Source organism: Oryctolagus cuniculus, chromosome 3 (genome assembly GCF_051225735.1).
Source record: "Oryctolagus cuniculus isolate XC-2025 breed Fujian yellow rabbit chromosome 3, ASM5122573v1, whole genome shotgun sequence".
NCBI classification, from domain to species: Eukaryota; Metazoa; Chordata; class Mammalia; order Lagomorpha; family Leporidae; genus Oryctolagus; species Oryctolagus cuniculus.
Window position 1 is genome coordinate 42,665,181 of NC_142869.1, and position 23,066 is coordinate 42,688,246.

At 41.9% G+C, this 23,066-nt stretch overlaps 1 protein-coding gene across 7 annotated transcripts in view; it reads left to right on the top strand.

Annotated features, from left to right (window-relative positions):
* RFTN2 (raftlin family member 2) overlaps window positions 1-16,724 on the top strand; it is a 68,669-nt gene extending 51,945 nt beyond the window's left edge. For 5 of the 7 annotated variants that reach the window (XM_089330115.1, XM_089330118.1, XM_089330114.1 and 2 more), the window contains 2 exons: window positions 4,121-4,196; window positions 15,282-16,724. In XM_089330115.1, coding sequence (XP_089186241.1) covers window positions 4,121-4,196; window positions 15,282-15,554 — 349 coding nt within the window. In that variant the 3' untranslated portion in view covers window positions 15,555-16,724. The remainder of the gene's footprint in view (window positions 1-4,120; window positions 4,197-15,281) is intronic. The other 2 variants (XM_089330116.1, XM_017343006.4) reach the window with 1 other exon arrangement.
* Window positions 16,725-23,066: the final 6,342 nt, after the last annotated feature.

Below are 23,066 nucleotides of genomic sequence, written 5' to 3' on the forward strand. Positions count from 1 at the left end.
TCTCTGTCTATAACTCTATCTCTCAAATAAGTAAATAAAAAAAAAAGAACTTAAAAAAAAAAGAAAAAGAAAATGCACTAAATTGCCTTCATTATCATTATCGCTGTATAATTATACTAATGGGCCCAATTATTTTTCTCTTTAGAAAATCATGGTGAGATTGACTTTAAACTTTTCAAAGCAAATTTGATGGATACCAAATTAGCTGAGCTAGAAGCTAATATTGGTGACCTTAAAGAAATCACTTTAATAAAATGGTGGAAGGAACCAAAGTTCCCTTTGTTTGGCTCAAAACAGCAAGGTGGGGAATGAATGTTTTACCTAGCGGTTAAGACTCCCACCAGCAGCCTGTATCAGAGGGCGTGAGTCTGAGTCCCCATTCTGCCCCCAGTTCCAGCTGCCTGCTAACGTGCACCCTGAGAGGCAGCAGATGATGGCTCAATTACATGTGACCCCGCTCCCACATAGGATACTTAGATCAAGTTTTGGCTCCTGGCTTCAGCCTGGTTTATCCCCAGATGTTGAGTGAGACAGAAGAAAAGGAATGCACTCTCCCTCCCTCCCTTTTTCCCCACCCCTCTCCCCTCCCCGTGCCCTCTCTAAGTAAATAAATAACATCTAAACAGAACAGCAAAATTGCCCCCTTCTCCCAAATTCTGATTTAATCATAACCTTAGGGGAAGGGACATGAATGTGCATTGTTAAAAGAATCCCAAGGCTGGGTCAGCCGTGGCTCACTTGACCAATCCTCTGCCTGTGGTGCCGGCATCCCATATGGGAGCTGGGTTCTAGTCCCAGTTGCTCCTCTTCCAGTCCAAACAGCTTGACTATCTCCCACTGCTTTTCCCAGGCCACAGGCAGGGAACTGGATCGGAAGTGGAGCAGCCAGGACAGGAACCAGTACTCATATAGGATGCTGGCATTGCAGGCATATTTACCTGCTATAGCACAATGGCAGCCCTTGAATTCCATCTTTAACCTATTAACTTAACACTCTGGTGATCAACTCCTTAACACATGGGCTTTGGGTGGTAACCCAACTATTATCCAAACCATAACATTCCCTTAACCGATTTACCCCCACCAAAGCCAGCTAGGGTTTTGACAGACCATCTTTTCTTGCCTTCTCGTTCCCATATTTCCTTGAGATCTGTTGATAGAGAGATACTCTCATAATTTGTGGTTGTTGCTAGGATCTTGCACAACACAGAGAGATTAACTCCTACCCACACTGCAAATTCCTTTTTATTTTAGACAAATAGGATCAGAATAAATTAAGAAATTAAAGCTTGTGAAATAAACTTGTCCTCAGTTGGCTCTGGGTAACCTTTCTAGTCAAACTGTGCAAAAAAAAAAAAAAAAAAACTTAAATACAAAAATGTCATATTAAAAGGAAATGGTGAGGGGCCGGCGCCATGGCACAGTGGGTTAAAGCCTTGGCCTGAAGTGCCAGCATCCCATATGGACGCCAGTTCTAGTCCCAGGTGCACTTCTTCCAATCCAGCTCTCTGTTACAATCTGGGAAAGCAGTGGAAGATGGCCCAAGTGCTTGGGCCCCTACACCCATGTGGGAGACATGGAAGAAGCTCCTGGCTCCTGGCTTCAGATCAGCGCAGCTCTGGCTGTTGCGGCCATCTGGGAGTGAACCAGTGGATGGAAGACCTCTCTCTCTGTCTCTACCTCTCTCTGTAACTGTCTTTCAAATAAATAAAATAAATCTTTTAAAAAAAAGAAGGAACTGATAAAACAAATTAGACATCAAAGATTCTTCTGGAAAATGTATACTTTTTGTTGCAACATTTCACAACAAAAGAAACCATTGATGAATTTTATCATTAAAGGAACACCAATACCACCAAATAGTTCCCAGAATCCAGGAATTCCACACTTGGAGGAAGGCTGTCTCTTGTGTGGATGGTTTCTAAATGCACTGTGCATCAGGATCACTGGGAACCCAAGGAAATGGATCTGGAATGACCATGGAGTCAACAGCCACTTCAGTGTTTGGGATGGACAGAAAAGACTGAAGAGCCTGCCATTGACTTATTATCACATCCTAGTGCATTCGGACTTGCCCCACCCTATAATCTGTTGGAAAGAACACCCTAGAGGGCCACCCACATCCCTACCTGATGTGCCCTTTCTTTCTTTTTCAAGAGGAGTACTTCTATCCTTACCCGTCCTGCTCATGTTTGCACATTTCTAAGTGTGGTTCTTTCAGCTGAGTCTCTCTGGATCACATGCCTTCACTCTTACTCAGAAGCCTTTTTCCTCGTGTATGCTTTCCCTTGAGTTTGCTTCCTGCAAGATATTCTTCATTCTGAGACATTTTCGTTCTGCTCAGTTCCACCCTACATTTCACTAAATGAGTGGAGAAAGTGAAATGAAATCACATTTGTGGAGCTTCTTCAAGTGTCAGGCACTGTGGTAAGCTCTTCATGGACAATGATTCATTAATATATCAAAAGGACCCTGATAGGAAACTGAGTCAGAGAATTTAAGGACTTTGACTAATGTCATCACTATTAGGTGCCATCATAAAGTTTAGATTTGAATCCAAGAACTCTCTGGTTCAGAAGTCATTGTTTTATCCAATATACTCAGAGCCTCCAAGAAACTTGACTGTCTGTTCTGCATGCATGCTAGTCCCTTCCCTGTGCCTATTGACATTTCATGATGATTTTGGTTGTTCCCAAAAGTTACCATTTATTTCATACAAAGTCTCTTATTGTAATCAAAGACAAGATCAAACTAAAATGAGGTTAGACTAAAACGTTCTTTCAAAAATAAAAATATAAAATAATCTATTGCCACTTTAGGAAAGAGTTGATATTTCTCAAAATTTAGTAGCATTAGTAGGTTTGGGATTTTCAACTGGTGTGCAGTTGACATAAACTTCTAAGGTCAGCATTTTTGTTGCTTCTGTTTCCAGAAAAAGAGCTCAACATAAAATAAAATTAATAGTAAGGTTTTGTTGGAAGTTTTTGCATAATAAAAGTTGCAACTGAGCAGCATTAGCTACAGACACGCCTTCCCATAAATCCACGGAGACTCTGAAAAGCATTTCAGAGGAATACAAGTCGTTGTTGGCAGGAGTAATTTGCCATGATGATAGCTGAAGAATACTGAATAGCTGACTAGAAAGAAGCATCTGAAAATAAAACCAGCTATGGCTGAAGCCCCTCAACAAAATTTTTCACAAGGCAACCCAAATTGATCTCATTTTTTATAAGACAAATTTTACAATACATACCAAGAAGCTTAAATCATACTCTTTTTTAAAATGCTTATTTATTAATATTTATTTGAAAGCAGAACAAGAGAGAGAGAGATCTGCTGATTCACTCCCTAAATACCTGCAACCGGGGATGGGCCAGGCTGAAGCCAGAAGCCTGATGTGGGTGGCAGGAACTCAAGTATCTGAGCCATCATCTGCTGCCTCCCAGGACCCATGTAAACAGGAAGCAGGACGGGAAGCAGAACACCGAGGCCTAGACAGGAGTGCAAGCGCCCCAAGTGAGACACTGCTGAGAATCCATCTCAAGGAAATAATTTTTGAGGAAAATTACACATAATTTATAACAGTGTTATTTACAATTAGCAAGAAACTGGAAACAGTTTTCTAATAAAAGGAAAAGCTCAGTATATTTTGGAATCTTAATTCTCTGAGATACTATGCAGCCGTTAAATATATAATTACAGTGTACAAACGAGAAAGTTTGCTCAGTGAAAGGCATAGAAATAAAAATATACATATGTAGTAGTTACAGAAATGCAAAAATACACTAATTGAAACAGAGTAGGAGGGGAAACAGATATGAAAATAATTGTGTCAGCATGCCAAGATTACAAGAGCCTTTAAACATTAAAACTGTTTTCTTTTGTAATGACCAATTCAGTTGTTTTAAGAGATGTATTTACTTATTTGAAAGGTGGAGTTAGAGAGAGGGAGAAAGGTTTTCTAAACTTGTTTTTCCGGTTATAGTTTATACAGACTCATGTTTGGTAATTACTTTGGGGTTAGAAGATTATCTTACAAAGTTTACATGCAGAACATTCAAGTACAAAATATAGAGAATTACTAATTCATAAATACAAATGCTATTGCTTTAATTTGCAGTGAAGGGAATTTGGCTACAAAGCAGATCGTATTTCTTCAGAGGCCAGTTACGTGGACAGCTGCTCAAACACCAGAAGTAAGTAAAACTGATGCTTTGTGAACTGATATGGCACTGACGCACTTAATCCTTAAACTCTCATTGCGGTTCCAAACGGTCAATATGCATAAGGAAGTGTGACTTAATGTGGAAACAGTCTTCTGAATCAACATGGAAGAAGGGAAACTTTTTTTAAAGTACAACAGTTTCATGGGGTTTTTTGTTTGTTTTTTTGCTGTTGTTGTTTTGTTTTTAAGATTTATTTATTTACAAGTCAGAGTTACACAGAGAGAGAAGCAGAGGCAGAGAGAGAGAGGTCTTCCATCCACTGGTTCACTCCCCAATTGATCGCAGCAGCCGGAGCTGTGCTGATCCGAAGCCAGGAGCCAGGAGCTTCTTCCAGGTCTCCCCCGTGGGTGCAGGGGCCCAAGAATTTGAGTCATCTTCTACTGCTTTCCCAGTCCGTAGCAGAGAGCTGGATTGGAAGTGGAGCAGCCAGGACTGGAACCGGTGCCTATATGGGATGCCGGCACTGCAGGCGGCGGCTTTATCTGCTATGCCACAGCGCCGGCCCAGAGGAGAAACTTGCCAGCTATCAGGCAACAGGAGGCAGTTTTGAAAAAGCCTGGAATATTCCACTCAAAAATATGCCACTTTGGTTTAAGGATTGTTTTGAGCTGAAGGCAACTAAGAAAGAGCAAACATAAGAGGAATTCTCTGCTCTTCTCTTTTCTGCCAAAAAACAGGGCATAAATTTCACTATATAAATTTCCATTTGCTAAAGGTGTCTCCTCCCCCTACTCGAAGACAAGACTCTTTACCACCAGAGCCAACTTGCACTGACTTGAGGAGCAAAAATAAACCTCACTAAAGTAACCCTGATCTACTAGTTTCTCCAAAATATTTACCATTCCTAATTATTTCCCCAAAAGAATTTTCCTTTGTCTAATTACTTGTCCAACAGTTATCATCCTTTCTTAAAGTGGTGTAGGAGCTCCCTGGTCTTTACACCAAACTGCTTCTTTGAGTTTTCACTTTTTTTCTGCAAAGCTGGTATTTTCATACCAAATAAACATTTCTTCCACATAACCTGTCTTTGTTAATTTAATTTGCAGTCTTCAGCTACTGAAACTAGGGAGGTAAAGGAAAAGTTTCTTCTTCACTTATGGTGCTAACACATGTGCGCAAATATGGCTGATCTTGTAATACGTCTGGGCGATCCTGGCTATCTTGACCTCTGACAACACTTTTCTTTTAAGTTCATGTTTTTTCAGTGCTATGCTAATCCTCAATTGTTTTATTCCTTTTTTTTTTTAAGATTTATTTATTTATTGGAGAAGTAGAGTTACAGACAGAGAGAGGGAGAGACAGAGAGAGAGATGTCCTCCATCGCTGGTTCACTGCCCAGATGGTTGCAATGGCTGGAGCTGAGCTGAAGTGAAGCCAGGAGCCAGGAGCTTCTTCTAGATCTCCCATGTGTGTGCAGAGGCCCAAGCACTTGGGACACCTTCCACTGTTTTCCCAGGCCATTATCAGAGAGCTAGATTAGAAGAGGAGCAGCCTGGACATGAACCAATGCCCATATGGGATGAGGGCACTGTAGGCAGAGACTTAACCTACTATGTCACAGTGCTGGCCCACAATCGGTTGCCTTATTTCTGCTAGATGTACAGCTAGAATCGTATCATTGAGTAAGGCAATCTATACATTAATAAGGCATAACTTTTAAAATAAGAAACTTGCAAGTGGACCAGAAAATTATTTAAAGTTGTTCATTTTCTGTATCTATATCAAGAAAATGTTTTCTGCGGCCCCGGCACCCTGGGTTCTAGTCCCAGTTGGGGTGCCCGATTCTGTCCCGGTTGCTCCTCTTCCAGGCCAGCTCTCTGTTATGGCCCGGGAGTGCAGTGGAGGATGGCCCAAGTGCTTGGGCCCTGCACCCACGTGGGAGACCAGGAGGAAGCACCTGGCTCCTGTCTTTGGATCAGCACGGTGCGCTGGCCGCAGCACCAGCCTCAGCGGCCATTGTGGGGTGAACCAACGGAAAAGGAAGACCTTTCTCTCTGTCTCTCCCTCTCACTGTCCACTCTGCCTGTCAAAAAAAAATGTTTTAAACCTCAAAGTTTTCTAAACTAGAAAAGCTAAACTGATAGTGTATATAATACAGCCTTCCTAACTTGTCTCTCATTAATTTTGGAATGAGGCTGGTTGGCTCAATAGGTAAACAAGCAGAGAGATAGAAATGTAGATAGGAAGATGAGGAGGCAGAGGTGAGTGATCAAGTACACAGATATGAGAAAGTCTGCCTTAGGGCCCTTGAGTAGTGTACCCTTCACCCCAAAGAGGATGACCCAAGGTCATGAGCACACTAGGAAATATTCTATGAAGAAGTAAGGTGGAAATATATAGGGAACATCCAAGAAAAATAATTTTTTCTTCTTCCCCAAAGCTGACTTATTGCTGTATCACAAACTTTCCTTTTGTTTGTTTTTTTTTTATTTCTTTGTTTTAACAGCCTAAATCTCCATCTTTTTTAAGAAAAGATCACCAGAAATTCAGCCTGATGGGATTTTGATTAACTGAGGGGCTAGAGTTGTACTTGTAAAGTGAAACCAAATTTTGCTTGAAAATCTGCTTTATAAACCCTTTTTCTTAGGATTAGTTATCACTTTCCTGATTCCCCAAAAATATTTAGGCCCTCTTAGTTTAACTTTAAGTACTATTTAGAGACTCTAGCATTTCTTTGGGAAGTATTTATACTCACATTCATTGCAATATAAAATTCCTGGTTCATTTATAAAATGGATATTTATAAAATGTATGTACATATTTATTTTTATTATATATTATATAATTGATATACAGTAATATATAAGATATGTATATAATTGATTTATTTCAATAATAAACCCAGGAATAATACATTTTATAACTTAGAGTTCTGCTTCCAAATGGATTTACCATTTCTTCATTAGACAAATGCTTTTTAGCAAGAAATCTCAGGATGCTGAGATCATTTCAAGGCAGAGCATGTGATGGGATGAGCTGGCCCTGAAGTGTCTAACAGCTGTAACAGAAAACAGATTTGTAGATTCTCTAAAGGGGACAATTTGCTATTTTATCAACGAAAGGTCATAATACTTTTGGGAAAACAAACATATATCACCATAGAGTTCATTTAGCTATTGCATATATATTTTGTGAAACAGAGTTATGATATGCCTTGAAGAGTTTATGTAGTTATAGGTTCATCATGGTACTAGTCTTTGTATTTGAAATCAGCTATTGTTTGAGAGAGATTAATGGGAGGATTTCTTCATTTATAAAGTTTTTCAAGGAATTTTTCTCAAAGATGTCTAGTTCCAAAAACAGTTGGTGGAAATGTGAAACATTACAGTGTTGCCCTAGGATTATCAATTACTTTTTATTAAAATGATAAATTTCACAAGCTAATAGAAATTGATCTAGCACTTGACCCTTGGAAAAAATTGTTCTCTTTCTTCATTTGTCTCTTAAGAGAGACTAATCAGTTTATTTGATCGTCCCCATTCAATTGCATTCAGCATAGAACAGTACTTTTTTGTTAAATCTATTTCATGCCTCTGTTGTAGGGGAGAAAATTGAGAATTGCACAATGAAAAAGGTGTATTGTTGGAATTCTTTATTCTGTAGTTATCAAGACTTTTAGGGTCTGTTGTATGTTTCATAAATATGTTTTATGCGGTACTCCAGATAGCTTGAGAAATTTTTAAAAGTGAAAAATGCCGCCGGCGCTGCAGCTCACTAGGCTAATCCTCCGCCTTGCGGCGCCGGCACACCGGGTTCTAGTCCCAGTCGGGGCGCCGGATTCTGTCCCGGTTGCCCCTCTTCCAGGCCAGCTCTCTGCTATGGCCCGGGAGTGCAGTGGAGGATGGCCCAAGTGCTTGGGCCCTGCACCCCATGGGAGACCAGGAGAAGTACCTGGCTCCTGCCATCCGATCAGCGCGGTGTGGCGGCCATTGGAGGGTGAACCAACGGCAAAGGAAGACCTTTCTCTCTGTCTCTCTCTCTCACTGTCCACTCTGCCTGCCAATAAACAAATTAATTAATTAATTAAAAAAGTGAAAAATGCCAATTCAAAAATGTATATTCCCACTTACTGCCTCCATTTTCCTTAAACTATTAAAATATAACCTATTTTAATAAAACTAGAAAATGTTAGAAAAAATACAGGGCAAAAATCTTCATTAAGTGAGATAAAGCAATGAGTTCTCTCTTTTTAAGATTTATTTTATTTATTTGAAAGACAGAGTTACAGAGAGAAAAATCTCCAATCCACTGGTTCACCCTTCCTTATGGCTGCAATAGCTGGGGCTGGGCCAGGCTGAAGCCAGGAGCCAATAGCCCAAGCACGTGGGCCATCTTCCACTGCTTTCCCAGACCATTAGCAGGGAACTGAATCAGAAGTGGAACAACTGGGATTTGAACCAGTGCCGATTTGTGATGCCAGAATTGCAGATGGCAGCGTTGGCACTATGTCACAGTGCCAGCCCCAGCGATGAGTTCTCAGACATAAAACCAAAAGCATAATCCATTTTTTAAATTGAGAAATCAAACTTCATCAAAAATTAAAAACTTTTGCTCTGTGAATGACACTGTTAAGAGAATGAAACAAGCCACAGTTTGAGAGAAAAAAACTCACAAATCACATATGTGACAAGGGATTTGTTTCCAGAATGTATTAAGAACTCTCAAAAGTCAACAATAAGTTAACATACAACCCAGTTGAACAATAGTTGAAAAACTTGGACCCCTCAGCAATGAGGATATATGTAGATGAGGAATAAGCAACCCAAAATGATGCTGAAATCACTTGTCATTAGGGAAGAATGCACATGAGAGTGGTGCTTGGATACCACTGTATGCCTATTAGAATGGCTAAAATAAAATACACTGACAACATACCGAGAACTGGTAAGGATAAGGAGCAACCAGAATTTGCTTACACTGCTGGTGGGCATGCAAATAACACAGCCACTCTGGAAAAGTTTGGCAGTTTGGCCAAATGTTAAACATATGCTTACATAAACATATAATGTTAAACATATGCTTATTCCAAGACCCAGTAATCCCTCTCTTGTTTAGCCTAGAAAAATAAAAACCAATATTCACCCAAAAACCTATACACAAATGTTTATAGCACATCCATTCATCATTGCCAAAAACTGGGGACAACCCAGATATCTTCAACATGAACAACTGTGGTACCCAAACAAGTGCAACTGAAACAAGAGTAAATGAACTACTGATATGTACAGCACCTTGGATTAATCTTAAAGGCATTATGCTAAGTAAAAGAAGGCATTCTCAAAAGTTATAAACTGTATTATTATGTTTATCTGACCTTCTCAAAAAGATGAACCTGTGGTGTGGAAATCAGCAGTTGCCAGGGATTAGGGGTGGAGAAAGGATGTAATAATACAGGGATGTACAGGGGAGGCTTTGGGGATAATGGGACTGCCCTCTCTCCTGAGTGTGGTTATACAAATCTATACATGTGATAAAATTCATGGAACTGTACACCCAAGAACCACTTCTATATATGACAATTTTATAGACAAAATTTTAAATCATTTGCTTTATAAATTATATTCTCCAACTAAAAACTACCTTCAGCTAGCATATAGACTACATTTTTTATGTCTTTGCCCTTCAGTAAAGATTGTCCTTGGGTGATGGAATTCTTAGGAAACGTAACAAAGCTATCAAGCTTCATTTTCTCGACATAAAGCTTTGTGGTGTCACGAAGCCAGATTCTTTTCCTCTCGCTGCTCTTTTTATCTGTTTTTATTTTTCTTTACTTTGGGGAGAGGCCTCCAAAAGGATTAAGGAAACGATAGCTATGCTGAGTGGAGTCAGAGATTCTGATCAGCAATTTGCCTCCATCTGTTAAATGTTCTTTCCAACTTCTCTTCCAAGATTTCCTTTCTTAAATGTTTTTGTTTCTTTTGAAGATTCAAATAAAACTCATCAAATTTTATTGCCTAAAAGTCTCTATTTCAGTTAAACTTTTTAGTCCATATTTCCCTTTGATAATTATTTAAAAGAGACAAAAGGTCATATAAAAAGTATTTGGTTTCTACTAACTCAGAAAAAGGTTCCCATCCAGTGGTGGTCCCAGGAGTAGACAACCATAAGAGGAATTCTGGGGGTTGGGGGTGAGGAAGGAGGCATGCAAACTGTCTGGTACCTCTCCAAGCCTCCATTTCCTCTTCCATAAAGTATGGGTAACATTACTACATATCACAAGGCTCCTAAGAGGACTCAGAAAACTTAAGTAGATGTGTTTGGCACAGTGCCTGGTAACATGAGATGTTGCCATTGTTTTCATAGAAATGTTTTTCCTTCAATACCGGATGATTAAATACTACTAACTGAAGGGAGAAAACTACCAAAACGCCATATGATCCTTCATTTCTCCAGCTAAGAATTACGTTCGGGGTAGGTTTTTGGCCTAGTGGTTAAGATGCCAGTAAAGACACCCACATCCCACAGTGGAGTTCCTGGGTTCAGGGCCAACTCTGGCTCCTGACTCCAGCTTCCTGCTAATGCAGACCCTGAGAGGCAGTGGTGATGGCTCAAGTAACTGGATCCTCTCCACCCATGTGGCAGACTGGATTCAGTTCCTCGGGTAGTGGACCAGCAGATGTAAGCTCGCTTTCTTGCTCTCTCTTCCTCATTCTCTCTCTTTCTGAATCCATCTATCTCTTTCTATCTCTCAAATAACAATAATTTTAAAAATTACCTTTAGTTATATGAATAAATGTAGTATATTCCCATTTTTTGATGGTCCAAAACACACACACACGAAATATGTGGCAAAATATTAGGAAGTGTCAAACTGGGTGGTGGGTATATAGATGTTCATTATACTATCTTTTAAACTTTCTGTACACTTAAAAATTTTCATAATTTGAAATTGGGGGAAACAAAAGTTTAAAAATATTAGTCATCAACATATTTGTGTTAGTTCTTACTGAGTAGACAGCTAATTCCCAAGTTGCTTCAACAAGAAGACCTAGTCAAGAAGGCCTAACTAGCGTAGAAGAGTCTTTATCTGTCTCTGATGGCCTGAAGATGGGTAGGCACTCTGTGGCCAGTAATGGCTCTGCCTCCTGACTTGTCAGCTCTGCCACCTCAACGTCTGGTTCCAGCCTCTGAACCCCAGACTTCTGCAGCAGCTGCTACCATGTCCAGCCAGTGACAAGTAGCAAAGAGACATGCCACGCATGCATCTAAGGCAGTGACACCCCCACCCCACCCCACCCCCGCCAATCACAGACATCATTTCTTCTCACATTCCTTTGGCCTGAACCTATTTATTTTGCCATGTACATTAGCAAGAAAAGCTGGGAGCATTCTCATGCCAATGGCGCTCTGGCAGACAGGGTGAATGTTCGTAAAACCCACTGACCTTCTGTAAGAAGCTTTGCAAACACCAGCCCCCACAAAGTGACACAGTATAAGATGCGCAGATTCCCCATATGTCCAGGAAGACTGACATGATGCGACGAAGCAGAGTGGCCTCCGCGGGCAGACTAAGCTGATTTTTCAGAAAAAGGCTAAAACTACAATGAAGATTGTGCTGAGGGTTGAGTGTGTGGAGCCCAGCTGCAGATCTAAGAGAATGTTGGCTATGAATGGAGATAAACATTCCAAACGGGAGGAGATAAGAAGAGACAGAGCCAAGCAATCCAGTTCTAAGCTTCATCTTCTGTTTTATTACGAAGACAAGAAAATCTTATGGTTACTGTTCACTTCAAAAAAGAGAGAGGGGGAGAGAGAGAGAGAGAGACTGAGAATATGATCTGAGCAACTATGTGCTGGTACCACAGTGGAACACCGTATGCCCAGCTGATAAATCATGGGTGTCATGGGGTGGGGGCAGTATTAAAGGAAAGGTGGCAAGGAGGTGGGTATTGTGGCCCAACAGCTTAGGCTACTGCTTGGGGCACCTATAACCAACACTGAAATGCCAGTTTGAGTCCCAGCTACTTCACTACCAATCCAGGTTCCTTCTAATGCATCCTGGGAGAGCCCTGTCACCCACATGGTTTTTGTTTGGCCCAGCCCTAGCAGTCACATTCACTTGAGAAATGAACCAGCAGATGAAACTCACTCTCTCTCTCTCTCTACCTTTGAAATAAACATTTTTTTAAAGATAAGTTTATTTTGGCCATCATTGTGGCATAGAAGGCTAAGCCTCTGCCAGCAGCACCAACAGCCCATATTTGTGCCAATTCGAGTCCCAGCTGCTCCACTTCCGATCCAGCTTTCTGTCGTGGCCTGGGAAGGCAGTGGAGGATGGCCCAAAGGCTTGAACCACTGAACCTGTGTGAGAGACCCGGAAGAAGCTCCTGGCTCCTGGCTTCGGATCAGCCCAGCTCCGGCATTGTGGCCATTTGGGGAGTGAACCAGCGATGGAAGACCTTTCTCTCTGTCTCTCCCTCTCTCTGTCTGTAACTCTACCTCTCAAAATAGATAAATAAATCTGTAAAATTAAAGATAAGGTTATTTTGATGCAAGAAAATATTTTAAAATCCAAGCATAGTTTTTCCATAATGTGTATTTCCATAAGCTCTTTGAAGACTCCTCATATGTGTGTATGTGCAGAGGGCTTCCAGAATGTGAACTTGGCTGTCTCATCAAAAAGGAAGAGTTTCTTTACCAGAGTCAGTATAGCAATCCCAGGGAATGACTAAATTGGTTCTGCCTGGGCCACCTGCTCACCGTGCACCAGAAAAGGAGGTGTACAGGATGCAAATCTGCTCATATTTTTGAAAATGTGGGAAATAGAATGTGTAAAAAATAATAAGGTAAGAGACTCAGGCTGCAGTTCAAGTTCAGCTATCCATGACCGGCCCTGAACAAATTCTGCCTTCTTTCTGAGCCTGGGTCCCCACCCCATTCTGCAGAAGAAAAAGATTGAATTTTTTTTAAGATTTATTTATTTATTTGAAAGAGTAACACAGAGAGAGAAGGAGAGGCAGAGAGAGAGGAGAGGTGTCTTCCATCCGCTGGTTCACTCCCCAATTGGCTGCAACGGCCGGAGCTGAGCCGATCCGAAGCCAGAAGTCAGGAGCTTCCTCCAGGTCTCCCACACGGGTTCAGCGGCTCAAGCCTTTGAGCCATCTTCCACTGCATTCCCAGGCCATAGCAGAAAGCTGGATCGGAAGTGGAGCAGCCAGGTCTAGAACCGGCGCCCATATGGGATGCCGACACTGCAGGCGGCGGCTTTACCGGCTACGCCACAGCACCAGCCCCAAAAGACTGAAATAGATAATCTCCAAAGACTGGTTGGGCTTTAGACTCCTATATTCTATGTTACAAGAACACTACCATTTAGTTTGTTGAAGATACTATTATGTCATGTAGGTTGAGGGTTGGTAGGAAAGGCATTATTGGTGCTGAAGATGTATTAACTTAATCGCATGATAAGAAAGAAAATGTCTGTTCTGAAATCTTGTTTGGAGGTACAGTATTAAGTATTTTTTCACTTTCTAGTGTTTGAAATTTATATCTGGTGGCTGTTTGCTTATCCAAAAGTGAATTACTATGAATATATTTATTATTATGAATAACACCCAGTTTTTATTTTTAAAAAAACTCCTTAGTGTGGCTAGGAGAGTTGGCCTCTATGAGCTAGCACACAATAAGGAATTTACTGCAAAATTTACCTTCGGCTCTGCAGCTGGTGCCAAAGTAAAAACTTGGGCAACCTACTGCTCCCAGCCTCCCCACCTTCCCATTTTGATTCATTCAATGCTGTTGAGAGCATCACTCAAGAGTGCATGCACTTTTATGCATGCAGGAAAGCAAGCTGCTAGCCAGGCTAGAGAAAGGCGTTCAGTCTGGCCATGCTTGTCAGCGCTGGCAGAGTAAGCTGTTCAGGAGTTCCAAACGCTCCTTTCTATGCCACATGCTGGAGGCTACATCTCCCTGTACAAAGTCCCGAACTATGTGACGTTCCACAGTGGGCCACAAAGTCCAGAGTCTGATTACTTTGCTATGACAACCAGTAGAAAATACTTTTATATTTTATGCACTGCCGTTCAACAAACTTTGGGTTGACACTCTTTTGCAAGTCCAGCCTGGGCATCTGACTTCTGTTTTTTAATCTTACTTCTCACATTTAGGAAACTGTACTCTCAGTGGCCCTGCAACATATAAATTAATTTTCAGTAAACTCTTTGTAAATTGGGAAGTTCCTGTACTTTTAAAGTTGATCTTTAAATCCTTGTTCAGGTTTATGTGCCTAAGCATATCTGATCCTACTCTAGTATATGTCATGTTCTCAATATTAAATAAGCCCTTGACACAAAATTGCGTCAGGAGTCTGAACATCCCCGTGTTGTGCTGCTAATTCTTCTCCCTGAGCGTTCCCTTCACTGACTTAGGGATGTTATTTTGACTTTGGTTTCCCTGGCAGAGACTGAGTCCTCATAATTCTCAACTGTCCTGGGACATTATCAGCCCTCAGCAAATATTTATTAGCAAAAATGCCATTGGCTTATCAGATAGCCTGAAGAATGAGCTAGAGCAAGTTGCTGAATATCCACACCGTGTGTGTCAAGGAGGGGGTAGCATGACAAGGAAAGGGGTCTACTTGGCCCAGGATGACATTCCAAACATTCATTCAAAATAAGCTCAGTCTGAGCTGGCCAGGCTTCCCCTGTGCAGCCTGCGCATGTGCAACATGGTTGGAAGGTGGCTGTCGAATCACACTTTCTGCTATTCGGATCCCAGGCAGCACCAAGAAGGAAAATGCATTAGTGTCCCCACCTTGCCTTTTCCCCCGTAAGTATGATGTCAGCAGGTTTCTCTCCTCGGAGAAGTCACTTAGGGCCCACACGAGTGTCTGGCTCACCTGCCCAGGGGAACTCTGGGAAACAGAGCAAGGGAGCTCCTTTTCTGTGGGAGGAGAGGGAGCCGGGGGTGGGGGGTGCTCTGAGCTGGTCCGGAAGATGAGCAGGATTCAGAAGAAGCAGGGAAGGACACGGTAGGCAGAGAAGCAGCGGGTGCCCACACAGAGGGACAGGGAAACCCCGAATTCTAACCCCCGGGCGTCACTGTCCTGTGTTTCAGAGGAAGGGCAGCCGGCATTTGAAGAGTGAAGACAGAAGCAAAGTCAGCAGCAGGAGCGTGGGGTCAGACACGGCCCTGCCACCGCCCACGGAGGGCAGACCCCTGCCGGAGGAGTGCCTCCTCTCCGCTTCCAGAGAGTGCTGGACGCGGGAGGGGCGGCCGGCCCTGAACAGCGGCTTCTCCGGGGGCAGCAGCAGCGACAGCGTCCTCCGGGAGTTAGACGAGGGACAGTTTGACCAGGAGGACGGAGTGACTCAGGTCACTTGCATGTGAGCCGCAAGGTGAGGCAACGCGAGGCTCTGTAAATAATTATTAAAATAAATGCCAGGAATCCTGTATTTCATTCTCTGCATTTATGTAATATTTCTGAATTTTTCCAGACTCAGCCTTCCCTCTAATCTGTGTAAACTTTGGCTCAACCTCCTGGACAAGGAAGAATAATCAATGTATTTGTAAATTTAGTCATGTTTATGCTTCTCTCAAGTACAACATCTGGTTAAACAGATGTCCCATTGGGCTATTAAGCAATGATCTACTTCCGTTTCTCATGAATGTACAAAGTATACAATTCCTAGTAAAAAAGATTATCTTAACCAGTATTTTTCCTAATTAGAGAGTTCTCAAGGAAATCAGTCCTCTTAAGATGAAAAATAATTCTCTCTTTCTCCCTCTCTCTCTCACACACACACACAGTACTGAAAACAAACACCTACTTCCTGAATACAACAATTAAATCAAATGTTGTCTTTGACTATGGCATGGAAATATAAAGCAAGTCCCTATTTGTTGAAATATTCCTTGAGAAACAAATCCTTTCTGTATGTTTTTGCTTTTAAAGGGTCCCCATTATCAACCCTGTTCTGATACATTGAACCTAAACATTGTGGCTCCTAATAGTCTAGAAACAGAGCAAAGCAGCATTTCTTAAAACTCAATATGAAAATAACCTACAATATCTAAGTGTAAAAACCTTAGTAGAGAGAATTTTCGTTCTTTTAAATTGCAAATACCAATTGCAAATGGAAAAACATCAACCTCAAATAGAAGTTGAAGTTTTTTACATATCTCTAGATTTGATGTGTGCTTTTACTTTGACTTGCTACATCCTGAAGAATCAGAACTGTCAGCCCTGCGGGAGGAAGAAAGCACTCACAGCGCATGCGACATGCCATGTGTACAGCGACCTCTCGGTTCCTGTCTGCTTTTCTTGCCTTTGCTAATAGGAATGCCCGTGCCTTGCTCCAACATTTAACAAGCAAAGATTTAAATTCTACAAAATAGGAGACTCTCATTTTTATGTATACAAGCCTTACTTTGCAAAGCAGGCACCTTCAAGTGAATTACAACTGACTTCGTCATTGATAAATTAAGCCTGTTCTATATTTCTACTAGCATTGATGATGACATTGTAAAATCATTTAAAGAATAAAATGTCATTTGTTATTGTGCTATTGTTTTATTCAACACAAATACTCATGAGATATGTTTAATATGTTAAATCATTTTATTTTAGAGACAAATAGAAGATGAGATCAAGCTCCCATCCCTCTAAATGCCCGCAATGGCCAGGGCTGGGGCAGGGCAAAGCCAGGATCTGGAAACTCATTCCAGGTCTTACATCTGGTGCCAGGAACCCAGTCACTTGAACCTTCACTGCTGCCTCCGGGTCTATGTTCATGGGAAGCTGGAGTCACAAAGCCAGGGGCAGGAAGCAAACTCAGGCGCTCCAACATGGGATGCAGGTGTCTTGACGGGCAATTTAACTGCTAGGCTAAATGTCCATTTCCTATAATGTGTGTAATACATATGACACATATGTTATCAAACATATAGCGTAACTAAGCCACTCTCCATGAATTTTGATGAGATTAACTGGAATTATTCCACTTCTACCATCCAGAAGCATTAAATAGGCAAGTATAAAAGAACTTAAAAAACATTTTGCTCTGTCTTATCCTTAGTAATCAACAATACTAGCAGAAGCGTTTTTTTTTTTTGCTTTGATTTTTAAATGAGCCTGAATTCCTTATTCAAGGGTTGGTGGATTTGAGGTAGAAACACTTCAGAAGTCTACAAAAAAGTTCTGAAACACAGGCAATGAACTCAGAGAGATCAGGTTTTCCAATGCCAAGGTCTAGAAGAGGTAGAAGTGCTATTATTGGCTGGTGCCGCGGCTCACTAGGCTAATCCTCCGCCTAGCGGCGCCAGCACACCAGGTTCTAGTCCCGGTCGAGGCGCCGGATTCTGTCCCAGTTGCCCCTCTTCCAGGCCAGCTCTCTGCTGTGGCCAGGGAGTGCAGTGGAGGGTGGCCCAAGTGCTTGGGCCCTGCACCCCATGGGAGACCAGGATAAGTACCTGTCTCCTGCCATCGGATCAGCGCAGTGCGCCGGCCACAGCGTGCCTGCCGCAGCGGCCATTGGAGGGTGAACCAACGGCAAAAGGAAGACCTTTCTCTCTGTCTCTCTCTCTCTCTCTCTCACTGTCCACTCTGCCTGTCAAAAATTTAAAAAAAAAAAAAAGTGCTATTATCATTCAGTCAGTACACACAGGGGACTTGAAGAATTAAAAACATAGAAGTCGAAATTTGACTAAAGGAAGTCTCAGAAATACATCGATCACTTTTAATTGTGTGTTGTGTACAAGCAAACTTTATTTTTACAGATTGTTTTTCATCTAAGGGTTATTTTTCTTATTACAAAAACATTTTGGCTTTCATCCTGGTTAAGATGGTGGCAAGAACGGGAGGGGTCATACAGGGTGCCACTGCCCTAGGCTCGGTCAGGCCGCCTTTTGAGGAAGAATCAGCACCGCCAACGCTTAGCAAAGAAACCGAGGCCCCGCCCAGGATGGCAGCTGCGCATGGATTCTTCTAGTTCATCTAATTATTTCTCTGTTGGATCCACCAATCCCGGTACTGTTGTTCTCCTCTACTCGAAAGAGCTCAAAAAGTGGGATGAATCTGAAGCTATTTTAGAAGAGGAGGCATGGCGGCAGTGACTTGAAATTTGTCATGAAATGCTATACACCTCTTGTCTACATGGTGTTACCCCTTGCAAGCCCCTTGCTCTCAACTCTGAAGAGATTATGTCACTAAACAGACTGGAGCTAAGAGGGAACTGGAGCTAAGAGGGAACGTGTTACACCGCCATACTGAAGGTAGTTCAGCATGACCAGAGCAAGGAGAGCAAAGAAAGAGTGAAGATGAGAAATGTGCTTGGCAAGCTTCCCATGGAATCACTTTAGTCTAATGATGTCCTCCCAAAGTTGGTGAGATCTTGAATGAGACGAGCACAGGCTGCGTCTGGGACCTGTACTTTTTTTGCCTTTGCCCTGAGCAAAATATGCACAACCTGGGTATCCTGCATAGCCAGCTGAGGGCTTCAGTTATGGGGGTCCTTACCACACCACGGGAAACACTGATCGCATCCCAGGCTCCTGGCTTCAGGCAGCCCCAGCTGTTGCCTGCATCTGGGGAGTGAACCAGCAGTTGGAGATCTCTCTCTCTCTCTCTCATCTATCTGTATCTCTGTCTCGCTGTTTTTCAAATAAAATGAAAATAAGAAAAATTTTTAAAGAGAAAAGAACGATTCATCTTAAAAAGTATCAAGATTCCAGACACAAGTGTGAAGTTCTGCCATTCCCCTTGGTACAGTATCAGTGGCACTCCCAACTTAGTTTTCTTTTTTTTTTTTTTTAAGATTTTTTTAATTTGAAAGTTAGAGTTTCACAAAGAGAGAAGGAGAGGCAGAGAGAGAGGTCTTCCATCCACTGGTTCACTCCCCACTTAACTGCAATGGCCGGAGCTAAGCTGATCTGAAGCCAGGAGCCAAGCACTTCTTCCAGGTCTCCCATGCAGATGCATTGGGCCATCTTCTACTGCTTTCCCAGGCCATAGCACAGAGCTAGGACTTGAACCGGCGACCATATGGGATGCCAGCACTGCAGGTGGCGTCCCTACCCACTATGCCACAGTGCCAGCCCAACTTAGTTTTCAATAGCCGCTTGTTAGCTCCATCCTATTTGAATTAAAGATCACCTTGTTATCTTTGATTAACAACACTGAATACCTGATCACTGGGAAAAATCACTGTTAAGTGGAACAGACCCATCAACATCACGACAATTCTCTTCAGTGAAAGACACATGGAAAGACGTTCTAGGGTTTGCAGAAGTCTTCAGACACCTGGAAGCAGGAGTCATGGGCTACTGTCAATGGATGTTGTGGGAATTTGTGGAGTGAACCAGCTCTGCCTATCTCTGTCTATCTCTGTCTTCCAAATAAAGTAAAAATGATTGGTTTAAAATAGGGGCTAAGATTGACCACAATCTTAATTGTTGTGGTTAAGCTGACACCTACAACACTGGCACCCCATATTGGAGAGCTGGTCCAAATCATGGCAGCTCCACTCCCAGTCTAGCTCCCTACTAATGCACCTGGGAAAACAGCAGAAGATGGCCCCAAGTACTTGGATCTTTACCACCCACATGGGAGTTCCTGGCTCCTGGCTCCAGCCTGGCCTAGCCCTGAACATTGAGACCATTTGGGGAGTAAACTAACAGATGGATGATCTCTTTCTCTCTGCCTCTCCCTCTCTCTGCAACTCCACTTTTCAAATAAATAAATAAATCTTTACAAATGAAATGAAATACAAAACTATAAAACTGAAGTTTTTAATTATAAACCTATAAGGTATATTAACATTCTAGTCATGTTCATAAAAGTCATTAAGTTTGAAAAGTTTGTAGATTAACTTTTCTCAATCCAATGGAATTTTAGAGAATATGTGAGACTGATGAGAAAACAAAGCCAATTACAAAATGATGACCAATGAGTCTAATTCCTAAAAATTATACAAAACTATTCAAATTTACATTTTTAATATAAAAATTGTATTTAATGCATAAGGAGGCTACATTCTTGTATATTGGTCTGCTGTGGGGTGGAATCTGGTGTGAGGACACTCAGAGGATCTCACAATGCAGAACGACAGATGGCTCCTTATCAACAGATATAGGATGTCACAGACATTGGAAGAGGGCAATAGGGAACCCACAAGGACAAAAAATTCTTCTCCTATAAATCAAGAGAAGAATTGTATCAACAGAAATCTATTCCTATCTGTTAGCCTCCCTTTTACTATCGCCATTACATTTCCAAGCTGCAACATTGGCCCTTTTTCATGGTCCATTTTTATTCTGAGTAACGAATTTTATTCTGTGTGAGTACATAATGCGTCTGAGGATACTAGTGAGCCCTTGAATGTCAGCTTGCAAATCAGTGGAGTCTACAGACCAGCAGAGAATATGACGTCTTGGTTTTGGAGTTGCCTTGACAGAGGCACACGGGAAAGGCCCTTCTTTCTGACATTAAACACTCCACTTCACAGACTGCCCTCTCCAAACACATCAGAAATGCGATACCAATCAATATGATCACATTCTACTTGCGTTCATTCTACTAAATCTGATCTTTCCTCTGCACTGATGGAATCTTCCTACAGTGATTACATCTGGGAACTAGAATTTATTTAAAATAACAAAGAACTTGGTGAAATTTTGTAACTAAAGACTCGGAAGAAGCACCTGGCTCCTGGCTTTGGATCGGCGCAGCTCCAGCCGTTGCGGCCATCTGGGGAGTGAACCAGCAGATAGATGGAAGACCTCTCTCTCTGTAATTCTGTATTTCAAATAAATAAAATAAATCTTAAAAAAAGAATTTTCATAAAGCAACATTAAAATATAGGATCAAAAACTATGTTTTAAGATATTCCAATTTTAGGGAGAAATCAAAAACCTATAAATGCACTTTTCCTAATTTATTTTCCTTTTGAAGTTACAAATGTCACATTTTATTTCTTTTCCATCATTCTAACTTCCAGAAAGCTGTTATTTACATAGTTTTTATCTAAAATTTATTTTATTTTTTTAAAGATTAATTTATTTGCAAGTCGAAGTTACACAGAGAGAGAGAGAGAGAGAGAGGTCTTCCATCCAATGGTTCACTCCCCAATTGGCCACAACGGCCAGACCTGTGCCGATCCAAAGCTGGAGCCAGGAGCTTCTTCTGAGTCTCCCACGTGGATGCAGGAGCCCAAGGACCTGGGCCATCTTCTACTGCTTTCCCAGGCCATAACAAGAGAGCTGGATGGGAAGTAGAGCAGCTGGGTCTTGAACCAGTGCCCATATTGGGACGCCAGTGCTTCAGGCCAGGGCGTTAACCCGCTGCACCACAGCGCCAGCCTCTAAAATTTATTTTCTACTTTGCTTCCAAGATCATAAACAGTCATCAAAATGTTTCATTTATTTACTAATCTATACAGATGCAAATACATTCTTATTATGGGAAAGATATATTTTAAGGGAAACTATCCATGAAACATAATGTCTGCATTAGGTTTACAATTTCTTGATTTATCTTTTTTTTTTTTTTTTTTTTTGACAGGCAGAGTGGACAGCGAGAGAGAGAGACAGAGAGAAAGGTCTTCCTTTGCCGTTGGTTCACCCTCCAATGGCCGCTGCAGCTGGCGCACCGCGCTGATCTGATGGCAGGAGCCAGGAGCCAGGTGCTTTTCCTGGTCTCCCATGGGGTGCAGGGCCCAAGCACCTGGGCCATCCTCCACTGCACTCCCTGGCCACAGCAGAGAGCTGGCCTGGAAGAGGGGCAACTGGGACAGAATCCGGTGCCCTGACCGGGACTAGAACCCGGTGTGCCGGCGCCGGTAGGCGGAGGATTAGCCTAGTGAGCCGCGGCGCCGGCCCAATTTCTTGATTTATTCACTCAACTGGAGCTAGATTACCATTGACTTAATTTTACAGGGTAAATGATTTAAGATTTCATATTTTATAATTTGATGCATAAGCAGACAGCAAGGGCAGGAAGATAACTGCATGTGCAATTCTGACCGAGAGCAGAATATCTGGATCCAACTTAAGAAATCACCAAGTTAGTGCTTGGCTATTATAGGAAGCCCTGAGGAAGAAAAACTACATTGTGAAGCTTCTGGCATACTTGCAAATTAGCTAGAGAAAAAGCTAAAGGCAGTGGGATTTTAGCCAGTTGATGACTGGCCTATTTTTAATCTAGAATTGTAAGCAGAAGGGACTGTTTTATAATCAACAAACAGCAGCGATTAAGATACACCCTGGAAGTAAATCAGGGACGTGTGAAGTCTCCAAACATCATTATTTAGCATGCTATTTGCTGTACCAGATACTCTAGTAGATGGAAAGATTACATACAACTTCCAAACTATATCCAACTCCCAGAGACTGACCAGTGACTACAATGTTAAACTTTGACCTCAGATGCAATTTCAGGTCCAAATAGAGAATCTTACAATTTATTATTTGGGTCACAGGACATGACTAAACACAACTAAACTTGAGTGTTTTAAGAATTGAGAATAGAGGGGATTCCAAGACGGCAGAATAGGGAGGCAGCTTACTGCTCTAGTCTAGAAGAGACTTTAAAAAAAAAAAAAAAAAAAAAAAAAAAGAAAAGAAAAAGTGGAGAGATTGCAATCTCAGGGAAGAGTTAGGGAAAAAACTGCAGAGGAAACTCCATGCAAATTAGAGGGACACTGTGGACCTGAGTACAGGGTGGGGTATGCACACTCAGGATCCTGGCAGCCAAGAGCCTCAGCACCAGCTTTGCACAGAAAAGTGAGACCAGACTGCAGCAGTCTGAGACACTGGCGATAAAGCTATAGGAAGAGTCTGGCATGAGTCTGTCTTGGAGCCCGGTGGGAGACAGTGTACCTGCCAACCTGGAGGGAAAAAGGGGGA